Raw genomic sequence first — 21,124 nt, forward strand, 5'->3', positions numbered from 1 at the left:
CGGAAAAACAATGGTGGTACAAACAATGCATGGGCGCGCCATAAAAAGAAAAAAAAATGTTAAAAAAACGTCATGGGTTGCAGAACTGCAGGATCGTCTCACGTCCACACCCACCATTCTGTTTGTGATCACGTGGGGTAAATCAAATCCAATAAATTGAGTGATTCGACGTACGCGTTCGCAAACTGCTTGCCTCAGCGCACGAGCCATGGAAGGACGGCGGCAAGCGTTGTTCGGTACCTGCGCCTTTCTTTTGGCCCTTCACGGTGCGGTTCAGACTGCAAAGGTTGATGGTGCCGGCCAAAAATCTCTGGATATTAACGCTGTACGTAATATTTTTTTCCAGTAGGGTCTGCTTGGTACGCATCCTTGCGTGTGAATAGACGCCGAAAAAAAATGTTGTCTTCTGGAATAATTGTTAAGAATTTTCACTGCGGTGCTGGGAACGTGCCTCCGATTGGTGTGTTTACCGCGTCTGTGTTTGTACTCCCTCAATTTCCGCCTGACCACGTCCTAAAAGAGTTATCCTATCGGCTGCCGCGATCCTGACCGTGACGCAGCAGTGAAAGTGGATGCGGCAGGAACCTGCTCTGCTGCAGGTAAAGCACTGTTCACACACAACCGAGTAGGACGGAGAGAGACAAGACGGGGTTTTAAGCCTTTGCGACGTCTTAGGACCAGCTCCGCAGCAGCGCACCCGGTCCTAAGACGTCGCAAGAGGCTTAAAAACGGTCTTGTCTCTCTCCGTTTTACTCGGTTGCAAGTGTGTGAACGGGCCTTAACTCTTCGGCTTGACAATCCACGGAAACTCCAACAGCTGGGAGTTGAAATGCCTCGACGACAGCGCCACTCTTGTTCGCTCGTGTGCTTTTTGCTGGAACTTCTCAGGCGAACTGCAAGGATCCCATCATTAGACAGCACAACACGCCGGCTTCTGTGATGTCATTTGTTGCTACTTCGGGGCCACTTTTGATTTACGGGGAATATAGGAAGCTACATACACCGGTTAAAGGCGGGTTCCCGGCACCGTAGTTTCAAATTGCTAAAGAGTTCCGACGGGTAGAGATCATGAAGTGAATTTTGGGCTGGGATAAACGATTTTAAATTGGGATTTCTGTAATCGCGTATCGTTTAGAGGGGAAAAAAAAAAAAGGTGGGTAGGAAGTTAAGTGTCTTCTTTTCAGTACGAAAATACAAAAACAAAAATAAAGAGGGCACCTTCGTACCTCCTTTTTTTTTTTTCGAAAGATCTTCGCCTATTCACTGTGATGCATCTGCGATATATAGCCTACCCCAGCTCACACCTTGGACGGGAGCACTGCCTGACTCGGCCGTATGCGGTTGTGAACACTCAATCCGTCGAGGAATATTTAGATTCGCGTTTGTGGCCAAGTGAGTGAGCGAGTGAGAAAACCTATTGATTAAAGGAATGGATACATCACGATCTCCTAATAAAGACATACAACCATGAAGGGGGAAGGGGGCGATGGGAAGGGTAGGGGGAGGAGGCTAAATGTAACAGGCTATCCTTGATGAGCGTACGGAACTAATCAGGGAATCGAGATTGCTTTAGCGGTGCGGGTGTTCGAGCCTGGGGCGTGTCCAGTCCTCGTACTTGGCTGGTCTTGCCTCTCCAGGGAGTCAGTGCATATGGCGTTGTTACTATTTTCCGCGAACCACTCACACGTCCAGACGAGATAGGTGCACGCGGCGGGTATCCCGCCACGTTCACTGGTTCTGCACTGAATAACAGGCTGAAGTTGAGCTAGTTCGTAGGTAATGCAAAAAGAAAAGTTTAATTACCTAACTTCATTTAATTTAATTTATTTTAATTTCCTTTAGTAGTATAACGTAAGTATTTAAGGTGATTTATAGGCATTACTTTAGATGTGAATCTCTGGGTTAAAGTGATGAACAAGAAGTATAAAGTCTCAGTTGATAGTCAGCGGTCTGCATGTCTTCGTTTCTCCCCATCTCTGTTTGGTCCCTATCGCTCGCTGACCGTTTCCTTCTGCACTGGATCTGCGCCGCCGCTACACGAATCCTTCACTTCTCTGAACTCGGACAGAACTAGTTCAGAACTTTCTGGCCGAATCGAACAGACCTAACATCTGTGCCTTTTTGCAGGGTGGATTGGATTTGCCTCTACAAGGCCAATCCAATCCAAAACTCTTCCCTTATATATGGCTCTGCACCGCGTGTCCTACTCTTATAATAGCCCGTAGAAAGAAGGATCAATGCCATTCATATCTTAAAATGGTGAACTTTATCTGACCACCTTTCTCGCTCTTTTTCCAGTGGTTGACGCACTTAAGCAGAGAAACGTTTTATGGACAAAGCACCACTCCTAAATCAACATCCTCCCTACTTGGGATGAATGCCTATTGCCTGAAGATGACATTTCTGGCGGGAGGAACTACAGGGCTGGTCAAGACACTCTTGTTGTCCTACATAGATGCCTCCAACCGTGGTGAAAGTACACACAGAGCGAACGCTTCATTAGACATCAAGCCGCTACCCCCAAAGAACGTAGCGTTTAATTTTACCCGCACTGCCAATCCGAGTAAGTACATCCTGTAATTGTAGCCTTCCGATCGCAGTTCTGATCGTCTTATTTTTATCAATGGGCCTTTGTTGCTAATGTGTCCTTTCTCAAAACTTTGATCTTTCTGAAAACCTATAAGCGAATTTTTTTTTTTTTGTCGTTATTTTTACGTGTATTTAAATTTTGAATATGTACCTGAAACCAAATTGTATGCAGTGGTAACCAGGGGGCGCCACCATTGTATTGTATTGTATTGTATCCTGCGGCGCAATCTCTTTGAAACGAGAGGCAAGGTTGGACACGCCAAGTTTGGCCCAAGAGTCACACCCGCTGGTCGCATTACTGAGTTCCAAAAATCCAATGGGCCTGGAACCACGGGCTTTTGAAAATACTAAAGTTGATTTTGACAACAGACCCGCTAGTCGTTCTGTTTGACCCCAAGGAAATCCACCATGTTGTCGACAGACGCCTCTTCTTTTGGCTTTGGCGCAGTATTGCGCCAGAAGCAAGAGAACGGGATCTACAGACCAGTGGCGTACGCGTTGAAAACAGAACATGAACACCAACTCTTGCATGCTAGCGCCATCCCTTGCCATTGTTTTTAACTATTAAGTTAACTATTCAGTTAACTATTCAGAAGGTTAAGGCAGCATGTGGGCTTTCAAAGTCCACGTAAGTTTTCTACAGTGTTCAGACTCGTTCACACAGTTGCGTCGACTGCATTGCCCTGCGTTGCGAGGTGCAGCACAGCGCCTCCGCACTGATTCGTCGTAAGGGTCGCCAGAGGAAAAGCTCGACGCAAGCAGTCTTAACGCAGTCAAACGCAGTGGTGTGAACGAGCTCTGAGTGTCCATTCTGGGCGAAACCCGGCGGGATCCGTACGCGAAATCTAAGTCATCGGGAAAAGAGAGTAATAACACCACCAGGCTTTCCCTCTTTTCATCACCGTCGACCCACGCGTTGCCTTCGTTCGTTCGTTGACTTTTAAAATATTTGGAGAACGACGCAGTTGCCCTGGCACAACCACGTCGTCTACAGCAAGGCGCGCTACTCGGCTACTTCTCTCTCTCGCTTTCGGCCCCCTTCCCCGCCCCCCTCACCGCCGCCGCGCCGCTTCAGGATTTTGGAACCAAACTGAAGCTGGAGCACTAGAAGTTGGAGGGCAAGAGTGAAGTGGTAGAGGTCTGTTGCGCTCTCTCCTCCCCTCTGGGATGTGGAAAACGCGAAAAAGACCCGGAAGCTACCCGTTGGTGCTGCTTAAAATTTTCGCGTTCTTTTTTTTTCTGTAACAGAGTGCTTTATTTTTGTTTTAACTCGATAGCGTTAAAGGAAAACTCCGCTCAATTCCGAAAAAATTAGGCTTACATGTGATTCCATTTCCCAAAGCACTATACTAAACAGCTCTACGTCTGCGTCTTCGCGAAATGTGGAATATTATTTGTGTAATCTTAGCGCTAACATCAGCAGATACCGAAACCGAAACTTTGGTTGCGTCAGGCAACATTGGTCCCGTGTCGTCAGAGTAGGGTGACCACCTTCCTGCTAGCGAAATGCGGGACACGCGGGGGAGGGGAGGCGGGAAGGTAGAGGAAATTTATTAACACGCACACAACGAACCGAGTCTCGGTTAACAAATTTATTCTTCTGTGCTGTTTATACACATGCTAATTGTATTGCAGCAATTAAGCTCGAACCATTTTCGCTTTCAGTGATATTTTTAACGACAAATATGTTATTGAATATGTCGAAGTTGAAAACATAAAAATCGACTGTATCAGAACTCAATGCATCAAATGAATATTTTCCCAAATTTTTTTCGGCTTATTGTCTCCTGTCAACGCCCACTCTTATCAACATGGTCCTATACAATTTTTTAACATTATGGTCTTTTGCGACCATTGTAAATATAACCTTCTTAACTAAAAAAACAAGAACAAGCAACAGGCGGGTAGCCAGGGGGATGTTTAAGCGTCAGATCCCCCCCCCCCCCCCCCCCCCACGTCCCAAGTTTTCTTTCTTTTATATATATGGGTGATTTCATTTTTTTTTTCAGAAAATATATGTTCTCGGGCAATTCCTATAATAAAAGAAGACGCAAATGGCGACTTCGTCGCATTTTTCGTTTTCAAGTTATAGACCGTTGAAGCGGCCAAGGTGGAAACTGACGTTTATCCAGCTTATCGGGGGTGCCATATTTCACTCCATCCCTTTTCCCTACTTTTTATGCTACATCAGTATACATTTTGGGAACATTGTCGAAATATGCTTTTCTATGCTAATTAAGCGTCCAGGTAATAATATCCTTAATGTTTTTTTTTAATTGTCAAACCGCCTCTCTGCGACGATATTTGACGAAGTTCAGCAAGCTCAAGTTCAAGTTCATTACCTCAAGCAGACTTGCACACGTTACTGAAAAATAGTAAGGAATTACATTTACAATTACTCAAGGGTCAATTGTAATTTATTACAATTACAATTACCCTCCCATGAAAGTAACTGACCGTTACCCCAAAAAGTAATCCGTTACTTTCGTGGCGTTACTTTTAACATTATTTTCCTCAAGTAAGAAACTAAGGGAAGAGGGTTATTCAAGCTTTTATTGTTGCCACCTGTTCCATTTAATGACCTTGAGTATTTTGAGCAACAGCTGGCTCTCGAAAGTCTCGTCAGACATTTTGCGTTATTTCTTATTCAATATGTCAACTGCTACGCTGAACACCATTTGAGCTGAGGCACTGGATGGGAGTGCGAAATTGTTCCTCACGACTGCTTCATTTTCTGCATTGAGCTTTTTCAGCGAAGCAAGGGAAGTACTATTTACCTCGAAGATAAAGCAAAGCTTCGTCGTTGCAGCCGTTGCCTGCTATTCGAGATATTTAGTAGATCCTTCCGATACCTCCGATACCCGCGATAATGGTACCCGATAACGATATGATGCATACGCAAAAACAACGGCGAAGTATCGGATATCGTTATCGGAGTCATCGGACCGATCTATTAAAATTGTCTAAATCTCGAAGCTGTATAAGTCATCAATAGCAAAACATAGTTGTAACAGCAAGGTGATAATTAAGTAATAAATAAGCGTTGGCTCGATATTCTTCTTCCTTTGGTTCTGAACAGTTCGAGCCTCACTTAAGACGTTGGTGAATAAAACCAGTTTCTAGTATACAAATATAAGTAATAAAATAAAAAGAAGGACACTCGTAACAACAATTAATTAGAACGTAGGTTAAAACAAGGAAATGTAAACGCACGTTTGCCGTGTGTTTTGTTAGTGCCGTTCAAAAACGCACGGAGCACGGACCGACTGCAGTTTACTCCGGTGTTCTCCAGATAGACGTCCGCTGATGCCACGGGCAGCAAATGGTAGAGTACTAAGGAAGCCGCGCTATGGCCCCACTCACGAATTTCACTCTTTCCTCAAGCCCAAGATATCGTCTACGTCCCAGCCACCATTTTATTTTATTTGTAAAAATATCTGATTGAGATAAGATGCGTCCTGCTGGGGCAAAACAGGAAGAAGCAGAAAGGAAGACTATAACTATTTTCTAAATGCTCGCAAAAAACTGACTCACAAAAAGGGTAGGGTGGCATTGTTAATTATTTTCAGTGCACTTACCGCCTCGAGCTTCTCTGAGAGGCGCACAATCACTTGGTGTCCTCCTCTCCCCGTCTTCGATTGCAAAGAAAAAACAAAGGAACTAAAAAAAAGCAAAAATAACTCCCCCCCCACTTTTTTTTTTATTTGTAGAATTGTTTATTTAAATTTTTTTACATTGTTGTTAGGGTCTAAAAAGAAAATAGATTCAGGGGCTTGGTGTTGCAAAAAAAGGCTTTGTGGAACTGAAGAGTGCCAAGCCCCCCTTTGCGCTGGTCCATTCGCGTGACATTGTCACTGCGCTCGACTTTACAAAAAAAAAAAAAAAAAAACTTTATTTAGAATTGGGGGGGGGGGGGGGGGTTGGTTCTGACAAAAAAAAAATGTAACGGATTACAAGGAATCCGTTACGTCAAAAATGTAAGGGAATTACTTTAAAATTACTCTAGAAAATATGTAATTATTCCGTTACTAAATTACTGATAAATGTAAGGGATTACAAGTAATTTCGTTACTTGTAACGGATTACGTACAAGTCTGACCTCAAGGGCATTCATGTGGAATGCAATATATGAGAGGGAAACAAGAATTCGTAGCGGCAATAACAGCATACTAAATAGAACGGAGGTAAGATCTTCAGTCGCATGCACTATGGCAGCAATGTCAAGAGCGGACGGAGAAGTTGGGTTGGAATACTTGCCAGTTGTGGACGTAGTGGGAAGAGTGGCTGGGCGCGTTACGGGGACACAGGCTGTGGCACCAAGAGGGGGGAAACAGGAAGCGCCCACGTAGCATGTGGTAGTATCAGGTGGGAAAGGGTCAAGTTTCAAGGCCCAGACTTGACGGTATCCACCATGCAGTCCCGGGGTCATGTGGGCAGGGAGCGGGGCGCATCAAAGGTTGTCGAAAAAAAGATTTTTTTTTTTGGAGGGGGGGGGGGGGGGGGGGAGGGTGTGTAGGGGGAAATAAATAGGTCGCATGCCAGCTTGTTGCAGGAGTCAGTAACCCTGCGTAGAGCCAGACAAGCGACCCAGTTGACGGCCCCTGTAAAGTCTGTGTAGAGTAAGAAGAGAGAGAAAGAACCCTGTAGCGTAGAGTTTCCTGTAGATGCGTGTATAGGGACACGCAGAGCTGCTTCACGGAGTGTATTAAGGGCGGGCTGCTTACGTTTCGTCTGCGTTTGCGTAAGTACACGGTAAGGGAGAGTGTAGAGGATTTCGTTTAAGGCAAAAGACGTGACTAATTGGCCGGCTCTGCGTTCATCGACACCACCGTGTCTCCGAAACAACTCGGCGAACCAGGTATGTTACCTGACGGCAAGCGTTTATGTTTGTCTGTATTGCCTTGGTATATGTACGGTCTTGGAGAGGAAAACCCAGGACCCGACAAGACCCGACAAGGGATATGGCGGTTGTCTAGGTTTAGGGAGGCTTAGGGAGGTAAGCGAGTTGAGCGACCACTGGTATACTGGGAGTGGGAGAGGAGCGGCGGCCCCAATCCCTCGGGAGCACATAAAAGCACAGGGGAGAAAGACAGAGGGTTTTCAACACTTACTGGCCACACAGGCGAGGAGAAGATTAGAGGGGGAAGAGGCACGGGAATATATGAAGCAGACAATTGAAGAGGCTTTGTCTCAGCTTGAGCAGAGGGGGATAGTGGATAGCACTGACAGCAAGCAGAATTGTGTAACGATGGAGACTATAAAAGAGTGGGACAAGCCAGAAAGTAAGGTTCCAGCAGGTACAGCGACAGGCCCAGAGGACTTATTCGTGGTACTCATAAAGGCACTAGAAAAAACAAGCAAATTGAAGTTGCAGCGTGGGATTAATCAAATAATTATGAAATGCATGGCACTCATAACGGCGGAAGAAAAAAAACAAGCAAATTGAAGTTGCGGCGTGGGGTTAATCAAATAAATATGAAATGAGAGGTACCCAATGATTGGAAACTAGATAAAATGAGAGAACTATATAATATCAGACTCAGAGGAAAGAGAGACAACATTGAGTCATATAACCCAATAACGGTAACTTCAGTTCTATAGATATTAGCTATGCAGATAGTAAAGCAGAGAATGGAGGAATGGACAGAAGATATGCAGAAACTGGGTGAACTCCAAAATGAATTCCGAAGAGATAGAAGACTGGACGATAACTTATTTGTCACCACACAATGTATAGAAATAGCAATGAAAAACCAAACTCCTTCATGGTTAGCTTATTTGGACATAAAGGGAGCGTTCGATAATGTGAGCGAGGAGAACCTCCGGGGTCAGCTGACGGAGTATAACTTAGATGCAAATCTGGTTAGGTTTCTTCAGCAGGTGTACACAGGCAATAAGGTAGTTATAACATGAAATTCAGGGACTACACAACTTGCAGCAATAACAAGAGGGCTAAGGCAGGGCTGTTCACTGTCACCTCTACTCTTCATGATATATCTCAGTTGAATGGAAAAAAAAATCAGAGCAGAGCAACTTAGGTTTTGATGTAAGTTAAATGGAAGGAGGGAGAAATATAGTCGCCCATAGTGATCCTGAGACGGAACAATACAAAAACGGACGAAACGACGAAGTCTCTAACACAGCTTCTGTCTTCTGTCAGAATATCATTCACCAGCTTGCCCGCGTTTTTTAGCTTTCTTCACTGAGAAATATAGTACAGGTAATACCGGGACTGACGCATGCGGACGACATGGTACTTATGGCAGATAACCAGAATGCATTACAGAAACTAGCTGCTATATGTGGAGCGGAGGGGAACACCTTGGGCATGAGTTTTAGTAGTGACAAGTCTTGAGTAATGGTGTTTAACGACGAAAAGAGGGAACAACTGAGGATACAAGACATTGAACAGACCCTGTAGGAAAATACAAATATCTGGGTGTCTGGCTTAATGAAGGAAGTAAATACCTAGAGGAACATGAGAAGAACATAATTAGAAAAGGGAAAACAAATATTCTATTATGAAACTCAATGCACTATGGAACTATAAACAACATGAAGTGGTCAAGGGTATATGGATAGGAGTGATGGTACCAGGACTCTATTTTGGCGATGGGGTACTGTGCATAAAATCAGAGGTTCAGTCAGAATTAGAACCTCGACAAAAATGCGTAGGCAGATTGGCACAGGGAACACATAGAAAGACACGAAATGAGGGAGTGCAAGCGGACATGGGCTGGTTGTCTTTTGAGAGCAGGGAGGTAATTGGTGAGTTGAAATTTGAACGAAGGTAGATCGAAGTGGATGATACGTGGTGGGCAAGGAAGATATTCAAGGATTGATATATAAAAAGTTTAAACACAAAATGAACAAACCAAACCCGAAAGCTTATATTTATATATATATTTATACCTACACGCTATTGAGGGCGCTGAGCAGACTGCTTCAGTGAAAAAGAGAGTGAGAGAGTCAGAAAGGAAAATGCGGGAGGGAAGAATGCAGGAAAAATCAGCACTAACAATATACTGGTCAAAAAAAACAGGGCCCAAAAAAGGAAAATGTGTTTGACAATTCACCGGGAAGTTCTTTACTGTTTTACTTGACCTATGCAAGGGCGTATAAGGCCAAATTTTGGGAGACAGACACATAATAAGCCTACCATAATAAGAGCGACACCCGAGAGCACTTGGTTTTGAAGTCCACGGGGCTTCACCCTGCACTCCCTGAAGGGGTAACGCATTTGGCCGGGGCCCCGAGTTTTTCAGGCGACGATATGGAAGGACGGAATAAAAAAAATTTAAAGTCGAAAAGAGGCAATTAGAAGATTGATGACAATTATTTAGGAAAAATTGAATGATGCACAACCACCTAGTAGCACAGCTGGGGACAGTGAGGGCAGAGGAAAATTGGGACTCCCTTTCATGAGGCTCCGGCGCAAAGTCTCAATCCTGTCTCCTAGTGGGTCCGGTGCTGAGGTAACGCCGGCAAGGTTTCACCAGAGGAGAATTTGCGACTTCCTCGCAGGGGGAAAGAGTCGGGGGGGTGGGGGGGTGTTTTTAGTTTCTTGCTTGATCCCACGATGGTCATCCTTTTGTTATCCCACACTGCCTGGTGATAGTTAGGGGAAACAAAATTGTCTTAGAAAGGCGGGAGGAATCAAATGTTTGTCTTTTTTAGAATTCGGCTAGGTGCCAAAGTTTATAGCCATTATTATCCGTCCATCCATGCATTTAGCCTTAAACCTGACGTCATCCCGTCAGCTCTCGGGCCACTGCGAGAAAAGAGGGGAAGGAAAAACTTCCCTCTCACCGGGATTCTCTTTTGTATGTAACTGAGGTCCCTATTGTCCATATAAAAGCTTATAGAAGATTAACCCGTTACCCTAAATTCGTACAAAAGCAACTTTAGGAGTAAGTTTCGGTGGTCCGATCGCTGGCATACTTCGGCCGCTAAGGTGGCTGCAACGGCTAGGACATTCTGTCGATGTCAGCCTCACCGCAGCTTTGCTCGTCCCGAGAAAGTTTGAGTCCCGATTGCGTTGAATGTCACGTGGTCTCAGCTGGGCCTTCTCCGAGCGCTTGCCAGAGTGGGCCGTGTATAGCGAAAAATATATCCAACAGACACAAAATATGAACGTGCGAGTGTCATTTACTGATCTTGCGGATCATATTGCCGCGCGCAGGGCCGAGAAAGCAACGCTCAGTCACGGACTTCTAGAAGGTTTTTGTTTATTCTTGCTGCGGACGGTAACTTCTATCATTTATTCCCGCCTTCTTGTTCTAGAAAGTGCGTGTTCATTCTCGCCTTGTTTGCGCGACGCTCGAGCCTTCTTTGCAGAATCTTCGAGACAGTGACACACTCTAGATAAAAGGTCGCCGCGACCTTGTCGAGTCAGTCTCGCCACAGCGCTCGATCCTGCTGTTTCGCCGACATGACGCCTGCGACGCTAGCCTTTCTCTATTTTGTTTTGGGAACAAGTTCGCCCCATTAAACGTTTAGTTTCTTCAGTTATCCGCCGCCTCATCCGTTGTCATTCGTGGCAATATTCAGCCTATTTCTGAACACGACGGTAATATTTCAAATTTTGTTTGACAATGCGCTAGTGCAGTGGTTCTCAAATATCGATGTTTCGCGAACCCCTTGTGAATCGGCAGAGATGCTGGAGGACCCCGTTCGTGGTGAGAGGAGAGGAAATGTATAGGTTAAAAAGAATAATGATTTACTAAATGTATATAACTATGGGCTAGTGTGAGGTAGACCTCTCTTTTTGGCATACACACGAAAAAATTCGCCCCAAAAGTGAAACATTTATTCTCGACCTGGAAAAAATACCCGGACCTGACTGATTAGGCAGGCCTTCGCGGACCCCTAGAACGCCTTCGCGGACTCCAAAGGGACCGCGGACCCCCATTTGAGAGCCACTGCGCTAGTGCTTCGCCAGCAGCCCGTAGGTTAAATAGCTACGAGCCCATTCTATTCCCGCTCAATTTCGGGCAACAAGCATTTAATTCCAATCCCATTACATTTCTCCCAGTGCTGTCGCCATTTCATTCCCACTCCATTCCAGGGTCGCGAAAGTGCAGAATGGTTTTGGAATCATTTCAACTACGGAGTGGCAACACCGCAAGAGACCGCAACAGATTTGCACGCGTTCTAGCGCAAACGAAACCAGAGATGAAGCCAAGGGCTTGCGCCCGTAGCTTTGATAACGTTGTATACTAAGCATAAAATGGAGTATAGAAGATGAGTAGTTGGTAATTTTATGATTCTAATCCAATAATAAACGACACGAAACACCTGTTTTCAAACCGGCTTAAAGATATGCCTCTTTGAAAATGTGAAGTTAATGAAAAATTAACGGTTAGCGTAGTAGCGATCAATTACTTCTCTCAAGAAATCAAGCAATGTAGTTTAATACTTTTTAACCAGGAGTGGTAGGAGGAATTGTACTTGATTACTTTCCCTTTTTTGAGTAACGTCTGCAAGACTGACAAAGACTTCCCCCCCTCCCCCCTTTCTCCTCCTCTGCGTAGACACTGAGGCTGCGTATTAGGGTAGGCACTGCGTTTTGGTAGAACAATCTGGTAGGCGCGGTGATCGACCACGGCCTCAAGTGAATTAACACGACGCAGTGATCGACCGGCGCCCAATCGGGCTCGGCCGTCTTTCTCACACATCGTACAGCCAGTCGAACGTATGGTCTTACACAGGTATGGCCTGACCGGGCCCACAGTGGCTATAACCTGTGAGATGGCAATAAAAACCCTGCGAGGACGCCATTTTGCACTTCTTAATACACCGGAAGGAGCTGTCCAGAGGTGGATTTGAGCCACTTCTAAAAAGTGGTTCCATCAGGGCATGAAAAGGCTGCCACCAGTGGCGTCAAAACAGGAAGGGGGGGGGGGGGGGGGACAGGGGGCGACCCCCCCCCCCCCCCCCCCCCCCCCCCGGCCTGATAGTTCGGAACTTTAATGGAAACAATATTAGGTAGGGGGTGTAAAATCGTAAAATCGCCGTTGTCCCCCATCTCCTGTATAGTTCTGATGCCTCTGGCTGACACACAGGTGGTGCAAGGGCCTTTGGCTCCAGGGGGGTCCGTCGAAAAGGTGGACATATGTGCTGACCTCTACGTGAACGGTATCTCCAGAAACAATAAATAAGTTGTAGATAAATACTGCACGTCTCTTTTAACTCCCAGGATAGCCGATGCCGCAGCGTTCCCACTCAACACATTCCTTCTAAAGTGCTGCCTACCCAGCCTCGTTCCGCATACCAGTCAAGTAAAAGAGCGTCAATCAATCACAATTATCGTAACAAGCATTATGCAAACACCGTTCGCTGAGGCGTACCAAACTAGAGAAGTAATATTAAGACATATATGGCTTGGCCGATGAATTCTGCCTCCCAATAGGGTTAGAAAGGAGGGCTTGAGAGAAAAGGCGATAGTCGAATTTTGCTTGTTTGTCAACTTTTACTTTGAGTATTTAATTTGGCGCACTCAACGTTAGTGAACTACCCGAAGCAAAGTAAAACGGCAAACCCAACACTGATTTTTGTTTACCCCAGATATTCAAAACTTCTGTTATTGTTTTCTCCACCCAGACAAGAAAATTTATAATTTAGTGATTCTGAGATGTAAGTCCCAAATAAATATTTCATAGAGGGATCCAAAAAGAGGACTTTCCTAATCACCAAAAATATAGCTTTCGAATTTTTTTTTTCATCGGAAAGGTTTTATTTAAAACGAAGTGGAAGAGTTTACGTGATTTCAATTGTGATTTAAATCATTTAAATTTTTTTCTTCGCCCTGTGTTTGACCCATCTGAATGCATTAATACATATTTTTCTTTTCAATTTCAGAGCTCATGGGAAGGACAGTTAAATATGAACTTCTGAAAACTCGGAATATAAATTACACATTTTGCAGCATTCTACAAACTTCAAAAGGACAGCCAGGTAAGGCAAAAAGCTTTATTATAGGTGTCTATGACAACTTTTATTTTAAATTGCTCAAAAAAAGATGACTAAAATAATTTGAAATCGACATAAAGTATATAAAATTGTCCAAGGTTTTAGTAGAACGAAACGGAAACCCGTATTTTTTTTTGTAAATCTTCAGTTGTTGAGTTTTTTTACTTCAAAATGACCGAAGGCAAATTTTGAGACTTGGGTAATTGTTACATATTGTTTATTTTAATATTTTGTCAGGCTTAGATACATTTCGCAGAATAAAGCTTCATACACGTTATACAGAATATACGAGGATCGAACGAGAAAATAAAACTCTGCTTTTCGGCCCGTATAAATAGACAATGGATTATAGAAGGCTGACACTCCGTCAGAATATGAAGCTAGGCGGTAAGGATAGCAAGCCAAATTTTGAAAAAAAAAAAACATTACCCAAATCAAAAGGTAGATGGGAAAAAGGAAATTTCTCTGAGCCAACGTCCACCCAAGTCTAATTTTGTAAAAAAAAAAAACTGTAATGTCTGTAATGCCGATTTAGAGCGCAGCTCTTGAGGAGGAGGAGGGAAAGGTACGAAGGGCAGGGTATGCCCCTCCTCCCCCTCCGTACCCTCCCATCCTCGTCTCCTGCTCCCCTCCCAATTAACGATTTTTTTTTGCTAAATTTCCCGCTGACTTTAGCGGGGACATTTCTCCACGAAATAGAGCGGGGAAATGTTTCCGTTATATTTAGTGGGTAAATTTTTCCACTACATTTAGCGGGAAAATGTGTTCGCTAAATTTAATGGGGAAGTTTTTCTGCTAAATTTAGCGGTAAAAAGTTCTGCTAAATTTGGCGGGAATTTTTTTTCCCTAAAGTTAGCGGGGAAATGTTTTCGATAAATTTAGAGGGACATTTTTTCGATAAGTTTAGCGGGAAATTTTCCCACTAAAGTATGCGGGGAAATGTAGTGAAACTTTAGCGGGTGGTTACGCCGACGGCGACGGCGACTGCGACTGCGACGCCACCTGAACCGGAAACGGGCGCCTAAGGAGCTGCGCTCTAAAAAAACTTCAAGGAAGTCTGTGGGATATATTTCAGTAAAACAAACTTGTCAGTAAAAAGAAAGCATTGTTGTCTTATTTGCTGACAAGTTGTGTTTCAATGAAATAAATGTGTAAGCGTCATGATATATCTAACGTATACAGTAAATCGAAGTGCACAATTATACCTCATGCACAAGACAAGTAAGGTAATTTGCTAGCCCTACGCACCGGCAGCCGTTTTCTTTCGCCATTATAACAAAAAAAAAAAAAACCGCAACAAAAAAAAAATAAACACGACAAGTGCCGACTAGAATTACTGTCAGCTTAAGAAACACGGGGCGTGGCAATTCCCGATCATCTGACTATCGATCCGCAGCAAATAAGGTTGCAGAATTAAAGCAGTTATGACCCGCCAAAATAAAATATGCGATAACAAGCTAGGATCAAGTGTAGGTTCCTATAATCCTGCTAAAATTGTTTTGAAAATGGCGCGATAGTTTCGTATATAAATCAATTTATATGCGGGTCCCTCGGAGAGGCGGATTGGGGTGGAGCGGGATGCTAGTGACGTCGCCAGCCTCCCGCGCGGCGTCCCCTTGCACGCACTCACAGACTTGGCTCTCTTGGCGTCTCGAGCTTCAGCTTCCTCGTTTACATTCCGCGTTTCGAGCATGCGGTCCATGACTATTATGTCTACGACATCGCTCTCCTTGTCAAGGTGTTCAACATTGATGGCAGCAGTGATCAGAGGGATTGCTATCAAGAGATGTTGGAATCTATTAATTTTGACTGCGACCCGCAGGCGATCAGCTCCAGCGACAGCGAGTTACGAACGGACTAGACGCGGTCACCGTCGTCAGTGAATATCTCGCAGGCGCATACAGGGTTGAAGGTCAACGGGCCGGGGGTCAGAGCGAGAATAGCGTTCGTGTTACTAGGTTGAGTGAGCGGTTTTGATTGTGCCGCAGCGCGGAGAGCTTGAGCGATCATGGGGACGTTTTCAATGAGAGAACGTTCATAGTCACGTGGTTTATGGACACCATGATGTGCTTAACTTCGGCTGTGTGGCCTGGTTGCTAGATGAAAATGAAAAAAATCGTAACTTGATTATTGCAATTACCAGTGCTCTAAAAATCGCGTAACTTGATGTATGGACTAAGTAGCCTATGAGCATTCGATTTCAAGAATAATCTATCCGTTTAATTTTCGCGTCATTACCCCTTTACCTACAACGAAATTTCGGCGCTTATTTCTTGGCCAATTTGTGTTCAAGGGTGCACACTCATATCAGACACACCTATCTCTTGTTGAAAAAGACATGAAAAGGGTTTATAAAATGAATTAAACAATTAGCAAAGAGCACCTGGTGGATGTTGCTTTTGCCTCGTTTGTAACGCCCCGCCTAGGAACCTTGACACGTAGTGACGATGACTGTCTCGCCTCCGGTCACCACAAGAAAAGAGGGGAAGGAGGAACTCCCCTCACTCCGAAACTCCCTTCAGTGTGTACCAGACGTCGATGTTGTCCCTCTACAAGCTTACAGGAGATTAAGCCCTCACTCAAAATTCCTACAAAAGCAGCAGTGGGGTTAGTTGCGGTAGCCCGATCGCTGGCGTTCTTCGGCCGCTTCTGTGGCTGGAACGGCTAGGACATCCTCTCGACGTCAGCCTCGCCGAAGCTTTGCTCGTCCCGAGACAATCTACGTCACGATTGCGGTTGATGTGACGTGCTCTCCGCCTGCTGCTCTCCAAGCGCTTGCCAGAGTGGACCGTTTATACAAAAAAATACAGCCATCAGCTTCAAAACACCAACACGCGATTGTCATTTACGGATATTGTGGATCACATTAGGCTATTTTTGAGCACAACGGGCGCCGAAGATCCAACCAAGAAGCGTATACCTAATAAGACACACCCTGAGTTTCTTAGCCTGTCAATGACTACACGGCACGCAAGTTCATCTGTTCCTTGCGCACCTCGTGCATTTGTTTACCCGTCAAATGCGCCCCCCCCCCCCCCCCCCCCACGTGCTTTTTGTTCATTCCCCCGACCTCGACCAATGCGGGCACGATGCTTGGCTGCCTCGTCATCGCGCCTTCCCTGAGTGTTCGCTGCGTTGCCCTTTGATTGTGGCGTGCACACATCCCTGCGATCTCACGGGTCAGATACGCAATTTGACACGGTTGCTCGCCGTATGAATACAGAATGTGTGCAGTGCAACACATTTCATTATTGAGCTTATGATTAATTTCCAATGCGAGCATGTTCGTGCCCCCGTGAACAATAGTGGTATAACTTGACCAAGAAAATTGCAGCCCCCCCCCCCCCCCCCCTCCACCGTTACAATCGGCCTCTTTAAACGTGCGCTTCAATTTTTAAATCGTGTATACGTTGTGAAATATTGTGGTAGAGGCCTCTCTGTAAGTTATGGCACGTTAATATGCGCGGCATTGTGGTGCAGCGAATGGCACTACGCCACTATCTCAGCATTCACGGAAGGCGCCGTGCCTCACTGTCGTTTTGTATGTGCCGCGAGGCATGTCATGCAACTTAGCGAGCTGCATCTCGGTTTTGGTGACACTAGCACACTCCATTGGTAACATTCGAGGTTGTTCGGAAATACGAAGCGAAACCGACCGGGACAGGTGTAAAACTCATCGTTTCTTTTCAGACTGTTCCTACTGGGTCCTGGTAATGAGCAGAGGCGGCATCGTTCCAGACTGGTGCCAACCGGACCCTATTGAGCCGGGCTGCAAAGTGGAGATCTACACCCTGAAGAAACATGAGGAATGCGGATATGCAAGTGAAGAGGAAGAAGAGGATGATGACGACGAATCTGAGGAAAGCGATTCTGAGGAAGACGAGGATGAGGAAGACGACGATGAGGAAGACGATGATACGGACTGTAATGATGAAGATGGAGAAGAAAATTCAAAGGACGAAGACGAAGACGAAGAAAATGAATCGGGAGGTGAAAGTAAAGATACAGAAGAGGAAGAATAAGAGAAGGAAGAGATATAAAAAAGATTGCGGTAGAGTTAAGGGGAACGGCAGCGACGCATGGCAGCGATTCCATAAACCGGGATGAAAGTGCCCCCAGAGAGACACCATAAAAATAACAAAAGATGTGGAAACAAAAACTGGTAATATAGTAGAAAAAGTTTTACACATGCTTTACCTCCGGATCCTGTCTGTAATCAAATTAATAATTTCACAAAGCTCCGATAAATAAAGAAAGTAAAGCACCCATTTTCCCAAATGCTGGTTCACACACTTGCGACTGCTTACGACCGCCAACGTCTTGTGATCTCTTAGGACAAGATAACCCACTCGCGCCAGCTATCGGGTAGCCGTAGAACATTTGGCATTTTCACATATTTCTTATTTTTGTTGGGCATCATTCTTTCTTTCTTGGCTCGAAAAGAAACTTTTGACAGCGTCATAAACTACTCTTTCTCATAGATAGTGCGTACATTTGATATCGCAACTACCGCAAAAAACCTTCGCTCTAGTGAAATCTAGTTCCAGGGTCACCTCACACATGGCGCCAGCTGGTTCTCCAGAGAGTCTATTTGCAATGCGAGTTGCCTAAAGCGTTGATCGTCTGCGAACGTCTCCGGCAGCATTCCTCCTCGCCACGCGAAAGCGCAGCGCATGCACACTTGCGACGCATCTACGCAGAAGACATCCACCATCGAATTTGCACACACTCCCCATGGTTCGAAATGTATCCTCTTTCAATTTAGGCTCTCTAGTGTTCTCTCGTCATCAGAAGACCTCGGTCGTAACCAGACGCAAGTGTGTGAACGGTCCCTAAATCGCCTTGATAACCTCACCTTCTGATAAACTGAACTTTAGAAAGAGTATCGTAACTTTTCCTCGTGTGACTGGAAAGTTCATACGACCCGGGAGTAACTTCCGTACAAACAGTGCCGAAGTTATCCCAAAGGCTTTCTAATTCAAGGTGAAGAACTCTAAAGGACACAATAGTTTCTTTTTCGAAACCCCGTCAAGGAACAATGGCACTAGGCATTTTCTGGGCACGAAGCGTGCGATTTGATCGGAGTCCTCGCCAAACCGTGACGCAGCGCTCGTTCTCGATCCGAGCCGAGTTCATGCCGAACGGTAACGCAACCCTCGCGCCCAAAACACGCTCAGATGCCCAAACAATGGCGAACTTTTATAATTGGTGCTGCAAATACAAGATGGCGTGCACTTTTGACAAGGTTGTATTATTCCAGCATGAAAAAGAGATAGAAATAAAAGTGAAAATCGTCATTGTGGAGGAAACACCCTGTCTGGTGCTCGAGGAATAGTTTAGTCTTCTCCAAGCACGTTGTGAGCTTGCAGGGTCAGGAGTGGCAGTAGGTGGGGAACGGTGTTCACAGCCAGGTCCGTTTTCTTTTTGAGAGGTTCACAACCTGGTTCAAATTTTGTCGTCGAAACTTTCTTGGAAGCCTCAGGGAAAAAGCTATACTCAGATACAAGCTAAGAATGAGCCAGAAATTCACAGGCCCAGCTTACCACCTTGCTGCCAATGTTCCACCTCCAGTGTGTGCCCTTTACGTAACTTGGTGCTTCGATTGGTTGTGCGAACCAGAGCCCCAAGAGCCTCGCGAAGGTTGAAAGGTCGAGCTACTCAAACTAAACCCATTTTCACGATGCCCAGGCAGTATACCCTTCTTGGTGTGCTACATTTCTCATCTCTAAATTCAAGATGGCTATGGGAAAAAATGCAAAAAAAGATTATGCCAAATCCAGCATTCAAATATTTCGCCGTTTCTGTGGGGTGACGCAATGTGGAGATTAAGTCGTCTGCTTTTTGCCCAGGAGTTGCGGTGACGTCACAACGACGCCAAGTTCTTATTGGATTTGATTGGAAAGATAGTGGGTAGACTTCAAGGCAGCTTGCTTTGAGGTCTACTTACTATCCTTCAATCAGAGCCAACCAGAGATCGGCGTCCTTCTGACATCACCACTACTCCTGCACAAGTAGCAGACGACTTACTCTCCGCATAGGGCTCGGTACACTTACGTCTCTTTAAAAAATCGTAATATCCGCAGTCCCGTTTGTAATTCTCGTTTCGCAAGTGATGTTTCTGAATTTAACGCAATTTCACCTGCTGTTATTTCAGCATTTATAACGACAGATTGTATAAAAATTAAAAACGGGACTGTAATTTTCTTACTGAGATTCAATTACTTCCCAGGTATATGTTCCCGACCTTCTATTTATCCACTACAATGCTGTTCTGAAAGCATGTAGCACTTGGGGCATAACAAAGGTTATGTTTTTCTCGGACCTACGGTTATTTCAAAAGCTGATTCATTATTCAGATGGAACATATAAACGTTCGAAATCAAGCAGGCGGCCATGCCGGTTGCTTGCAGCAGTAAAGGCGCTTGCTCAGTATTTGCTGACAAGTGCGCCATAACACGAATGTTACCGGCATTCATATCGGGAGTGGCGCTATATCTAAGTAAAATAAAGACACCTTTTATATTTGATTTTTTAAAACATTGGCACTCTCACAAAACGATCACGGGTGCCCATTACGTCGTGTATGAAACGCATCTTGGTGACAAAAAGCAACATAAAAGCCGTTGAACACTTCGCACACACACCACTTGGATTCCAAGCGGCAAATATAATTGAGAGAAAATTCAACCTACTTCCCTTCAAAATTTTCAGCGCCTTGTTGGCGTAAAACCATCTGACTCGAACTAACCTCGTGCAAACTGGTATCAGAAGACAATTGACCCCGTAAATGACTACGTCATAACATGGCGTCTGGGTCCAAACAAACCGTTGCTAGGGACGTTGATATGGACCGACGCACGGAGACTCCACATGAGGGTAGGATTTTGCTGACAAGTAAGTAAATAATTTTTTGTAAGGAACCTAACTTCTTGATATATAATTATGAAGATGTTCTTGTCGTCACAGTGTCGTATTGCAACAATGAATGCCATTTCTAAAGTATTACGCTCCGCTTTGTTTTTGTAGTAGACGACACGATAGATTTGCTGGCCTCTGTTGCAGCGGGCGTCTTCACTGAATTGCGTCTGTAAACGAGGAACAAAAAGAAGTGCATCTCCATGGTCGTAGAGGCCTCCGCAATGTGCGTTTTTTTTTTCTGTGAAGAACCCAGCTTAGTTCAAAGGGGTGAAAACTCCGTAAAATCAAACCACGTCATGCAGATCACTTACGACGACGACCTGAAGTGCATTACCGGCTTAGTGCAGGCCAGCATGAGAAACAAATCGTACGCCGTCGAGGTAAGTCGTTTATTATCATTATTGTTGAAGCTTGTACTAAATACTAAATTAATAAGATAGTCAGAATAGGAGAACATATAAAGAGCATAATCGAAAAACATCACCAAATGTAGATGTGTAAGCATAAACAAAATAACCGGATAGCGGATGAACACAGGCACACTTCTCAACGCTGTTTTACCATGGCACTGTAAGACTACTGCAAGTTTGAGCTGGATTTTACTTCACTACTATTTGCTTGCAAGTATTATATCAATATTATAGTA

The 21,124-nt window shown here is 44.8% G+C and overlaps 1 protein-coding gene across 1 annotated transcript; it reads left to right on the top strand.

The window, feature by feature from the left end:
* Positions 1–208: 208 nt before the first annotated feature.
* Positions 209–17,619, top strand: LOC8026777 (putative uncharacterized transmembrane protein DDB_G0290641). Its single transcript, XM_040222310.2, has 4 exons — positions 209–325; positions 2,299–2,563; positions 13,450–13,545; positions 17,251–17,619. Exons 1-4 carry the CDS (start codon positions 209–211, stop codon positions 17,580–17,582), a joined length of 810 nt encoding a protein of 269 aa, XP_040078244.2. The 3' UTR covers positions 17,583–17,619.
* The last annotated feature ends 3,505 nt before the right edge of the window (positions 17,620–21,124 follow it).

The sequence above is a fragment of the Ixodes scapularis genome, unplaced genomic scaffold (assembly GCF_016920785.2).
Source record: "Ixodes scapularis isolate PalLabHiFi unplaced genomic scaffold, ASM1692078v2 PGA_scaffold10__122_contigs__length_95168666, whole genome shotgun sequence".
Taxonomy (NCBI): Eukaryota; Metazoa; Arthropoda; class Arachnida; order Ixodida; family Ixodidae; genus Ixodes; species Ixodes scapularis.

Excerpts from the sequence above, each read along its gene's own strand:
- LOC8026777 (XM_040222310.2), top strand. The coding sequence starts at position 209 with ATGGAAGGACGGCGGCAAGCGTTGTTCGGTACCTGCGCCTTTCTTTTG. Across the intron at positions 326-2,298 it reads AATCTCTGGATATTAACGCT|TGGTTGACGCACTTAAGCAG; the intron begins GTACGTAATATT and ends CTCTTTTTCCAG. Across the intron at positions 2,564-13,449 it reads TACCCGCACTGCCAATCCGA|AGCTCATGGGAAGGACAGTT; the intron begins GTAAGTACATCC and ends TTTCAATTTCAG.